The sequence below is a fragment of the Pinus tabuliformis genome, chromosome 5_2, assembly GCF_031772625.1.
Source record: "Pinus tabuliformis cultivar Carrire ecotype Pingquan chromosome 5_2, CPIR1, whole genome shotgun sequence".
Taxonomy (NCBI): Eukaryota; Viridiplantae; Streptophyta; class Pinopsida; order Pinales; family Pinaceae; genus Pinus; species Pinus tabuliformis.
This window is the reverse complement of record NC_142306.1, coordinates 400,419,455-400,424,371: the sequence shown is the minus strand read 5'-3', so window position 1 is coordinate 400,424,371 and position 4,917 is coordinate 400,419,455. Positions and strand designations below refer to the sequence as shown.

Below are 4,917 nucleotides of genomic sequence, written 5' to 3'. Positions count from 1 at the left end.
ATCTTCTCTTTCAGGGCTCAAAATGCTCTATCTCTCATGATTCAACTTATAATACACTGCAAAAGTGTAAATGCATTACCAGTATAGATCCATCTTAAGTACGGATGTAACATGAGCCGAGAATGATCAAATTTCTTCACCTGCAAACTTCTTTACATTGAAAAATACAATGTGTTATTTTTCATTGTTTAAATTGTATTTTTGAATGCTAAATAGAGTATATATATGACCAAATAAAACTTTTAACCATAAACACTTAATTGTTTATAAACTTAAACATCTTACTCACACATTTTTTTACTTCTAATTGCTTTACAACATATTCATTTTTTTTATAACCGACATTATTTTTTTATTTATCACATATATATATATATATATATATATATATACATATATAGATATATATATATATAAAGGGAACGGACGAGTGGACAAACTTACACATCCCCTCATATTGCGCTATAGAATGAGCCTCTTGGCTCAACAAGATAAATCACAGAATTTCCCCTAAACACCTCAGATATGACGTTTTCCCCTCACCTACAGCTAATAATCCCTTACATTAGTGCTTCAGAATTCACTAGTTGCAGAGAGGAGGAACCTTTTCCTCATTCTCAAGACTTTTATTTAATAATTTATAAAAATCCAAAAAAAGGGATTTGTTGGGAGTGGTTCTCTAGATCTTCAATTAGAGTTGCAAATCCTCCATGCTAGTCTCTTTCCATTGCTCCAAAGCGCTTCAGTTTCAATTTTTCCAAACAATCTCCAGCTACAAACCAATCAAAAATTAAATAAAATTGCAGACTAAAATCAAAATTACAAAATTGGGAAAACCAACTCTCTAATCAAAATCCAATTAAATAAATAAAAGAAAAGAAATTTGAGCTTCCAATTGACCTCTACAAAGATAGCCACTATTAATAAGGAGTCTCGGGATCTCGAATATCGCAAGTTTTTTAAAATTGAAATTAGAAATAAACTTCCTAGATTTCTAAAACTATATGTGTGTGTGTGTGCGCGCACGCGATGGTTTTGTAGGAAAATTAGTAAAATAAAATAATAATTAATTAACAATTAATGAAAGTTAGTGTTTACGTTTTGAAAGTAATTAATTTACAAAAATTAAAATAATATACATTTTGTACATTTTTTAGCCACTATGGTGAAATTTAACGAAACTTCGGATAAGCACCATTTGTAAACCGCGAGTCCAAATGACATGAAACAAGAATCGATGTAAAGCTAGAAAAAAATTGAATGCAATGAAGAAATCATAATGGAAATCTGAAGAAAAGAAAATTCTAAAAAAAAAAAAAGTCACATGATTAACCAAAAGGGAAATATAACTAGAATTTACGTAAAGGATCCCCATTATTATTATGAAGATAATAAATTAAAAAAGGGGAGGTTGCAATTTCACCACAACACCATCTTAAATTTAGGGTTTAGTGGAGTGCGTTGTTACTTCAGGCATGCTGAGTAGAAGTAAAATGGTAGGATGGACAACTTTTCCCGTATCAACTTTTCTTGGAAATTTTTAAAAATAGCAACATTAATAAGGACTATACAATGTATAAGTAACTTGAATGTATAATATAAAACTAAATGTAGAAGAAATTTTAAGTTCTCTCTTATTTTTAGGTTTGGAAATCACAAATTTCCACCAAATAATGAAAAAATGAAAGGGCACATATAAGGAAAAATGAGAGGACAAACAAAATAGTAAAGGAAATGATGTTTGTGCTTGGTGTGATGAAATTTCCATGAGTTGTGAGAAACACTGGATGTAGGTGATATGTAAAACAATGACTATACATACAAAGGTTGTGGTGAAAATGTTAAACGAATTACTATGTGTGTGTGTGTATTCATATTTAAATAATTGGGAAAAAATTGATATAAAACATTGGAAGGAAGGTGAAATTTGTCATCAAGCTTCAGACTAATAAGGAGTCCAAGTGAATCCATTGTTATAGACATTACAAGGGGGTAAATATAATAATAAGTCAAAGATAATATAAATTGACGGATTCATTGCATTTCATTGATAACACTAACTAAAGAAATTACCGAAGATCAAACAATACAACATCAAATAATGAAGTTTAAAAATGAAAATGAATAATATATGAAATTAAAAATATTTCCTTAAAGGGTGAATGTTAGAAATAATGTAAAATAAGAATGAATTATACTATGAACCAACCTCGATCCATCTTAACTCTGGATCCACCAAGTGTCGAGATGGATCAAATTTCTTGAAATGTAAACCATTTTTAGAGTTAAAAGAGATTTGATCCCTCTCAGTGCTTGGTAGATCTGTAGTTAAGATGGATATATGATGGTCTTAGCAAATTTATTGCATTGTCCTTTTTTTATGTGCAACCAAGATGTGAGTAATAGAAATATTTCATCATCCTTTTGTTATGCTGAGTTGAGATATGAGTAATAGGTTTAGTCCTCTCACGGTTGACTTGTATTCCTTCTTTATAAAGAATGTGTGTTGATAAAAAAAAATCCATTGCAAATATCCACCTCTCAAGATTCCAATATATGTCATATTTTTTGTTGCACTCAAAATTATCCTTGAGGTAATGTACATGATCAGAGAGTTTCTTTGAAAATATAGTTATATCATCCACGCAAATCACCTTTATTTTATTAATCAATCCTAAAAATATGATATCCATTACATGTTAAAATGTTACACCTACAATAATCAATCCAAAAAGAATTCATTCACAAGCAAACATACCCCACTTAGGGGCAGATGAAATAATTAAATAACACACACTTATAATAGAACCAAAGGACTCATCCATGAAATTAAGATATATCGTTTTCATAGATAATAACTTGTGGTTTATTATTCTAAAAATCATGTCTTAGTCCCTATTACAAGATAACTTTGTTGTAACATTTAAGTACCTCTTATTCAATTCAAGTTTTTTTTTCCCCTGGGAAAATCAGTAACTTTCATTAATATTTTGAAAATTACATAAGTAGATGTCACGGCATTACTGTCATAGTTCATACGAAATTCACCTTTTCAGGTAGTTCTCAGAATCATAACAAAAAGTTCTAGTTACATCCATGTTCTGTGCTTTACAGCCTATTTACTATTACAAAAAGTTTCTGTTCATAAATATATCAGCAGTTCATATTGTTCTCTGTTCACTATTTAGCTGTTGGGACTGTTGTCCCACTGCATCCTCTGATCTATATATGGCCGGTGGTAAAACTGATGTTCCTCCGACCCATTCTGCTCCACTATTTGTCCATTGCCTCGGGGAAGTGACGAGGCCTCTTTGGATAGTTTGTCAGCCTCGCTATTATGTTCTCTGTAAATATGCACACATGTAAAATGTTCAAATGCTACTTTGAGAGTAAGAGTATTTTGAAATAAATTGCTGAGCATGTGAACATGGCAATTTGTCACATTATTAATCCAATTTACAACCACCATTGAGTCCCCGAATATGTTGAGCTGTGTAATATGATGAGATAAAGCAAAATGAAGTAGATTATATAATGCAGAGAGCTCAGCAAAATTGTTCGTTCCAATACCAAAACCCAATTTTGCTAGATATCTATGATTTTCATTAATGTGCAAGACAAATCCACCGCCACACCCTGTTTGGTTCGATGCACCATCGAAAAAAGCCCAAGGGATTGTTCTGTCAATCTCAGGCATAGGCTGTATAACACGGGTTCTGGTTGGGGTCGGTTCTGGAAGCTCCTGGTATGCTGCTATGACTGCGATTTCAATATGGCTTCCCGAGAAAGGTTTATCTTCAAAAATGGCTCTGTTTCGAGCAAGCCATGCATACCAAATGGCCACAGGGGGGAGGTTTAATAGTTTGGATTCCGGGTGGCTACGGGCCCATGAGCACCAAGCCTCCTGTAGGTCAGCGCCGCTCCAGTCTCCCGTAATTCCCAACTGTTGACAGATATTCCTCCAAATGCTTTGAAACGTCGGGCAAAACAAGAATATGTGGTCTGTGTATTCAGATGCATTTTTGCAGAATATGCACCATGAGGGTCCCTGGATGGCTCTGCGGGTTAACTGTTCACCGGTAGGAACGATACCATGAAGCGCACACCAGAAGAAAAGCTTAGATCGAGGAGTGGCCCTTAACTTCCAAATGGAGTGCCACCAAGGGTGAACCTGATCCGGAGATCTGTGAGCAATGAGGGCACAATAGCCTTGTTTTGGGACATATGTACCATGGTCGGTCGAGCACCAGATCAATTCATCAGGCCCTTGCTTAATACGAATATGGGATTCAGATAGAGCCATGATTTATTGATCCCATTCCTGGTGCCATTGGTTAGGTAGATCCAAAGAGTAGGCAGTTTTCCACGCCTAAGAAAAAATATCAGTGTGAAGTGGATCAGCGATCTGTGCAAAATGTTGTATCCCCCAGCCTTGTAAATAATCTATAATCTCCGGGTTTAATATATGTCTACCTCCACTGTTGCTCCAAGGGTCCAGGCCAATCCTGCCTGTCATTCCATCATTGATGCGCCATGCCAAGTTGTCCCGAATGAGAGGGAGGGAGTCAATCAAGGCCTTCCATACAGATGAGCCCCCCTTCGCAGACCAGGATGGAAGACGTGCCCAATCCATCATATTTTGAGGCCAAATGTATTTGTGGTATGTAACATGAGTCCACAGATTTTGTCTAGTGAGCAAGATCCATCCCATCTTGGCAGCAAGTGCTTTAGCGAAGTCAGGGAGCTCCTTGAGGCCCCATCCACCCCACTTCTTAGGTAATGATATTTTCTTCCAGCTGATCCAAGCAAATGTACGTTTCTCCTGATTCCCATTCCAAAGATAACGGTTACAAAGCTGCTGTATCCTCCCCAGGATAGTCCTAGGAATCCATGCTAGTGCCATCCAGAAGACTGGGG

The 4,917-nt window shown here is 35.3% G+C and overlaps 1 protein-coding gene across 1 annotated transcript; it reads right to left on the bottom strand.

Moving 5' to 3' along the window:
* Window positions 1–3,184: 3,184 nt before the first annotated feature.
* On the bottom strand, window positions 3,185–4,303 carry LOC149159187 (uncharacterized). Its single transcript, XM_089434222.1, has one exon. It carries the CDS (start codon window positions 4,301–4,303, stop codon window positions 3,185–3,187), a length of 1,119 nt encoding a protein of 372 aa, XP_089290348.1.
* Window positions 4,304–4,917: the final 614 nt, after the last annotated feature.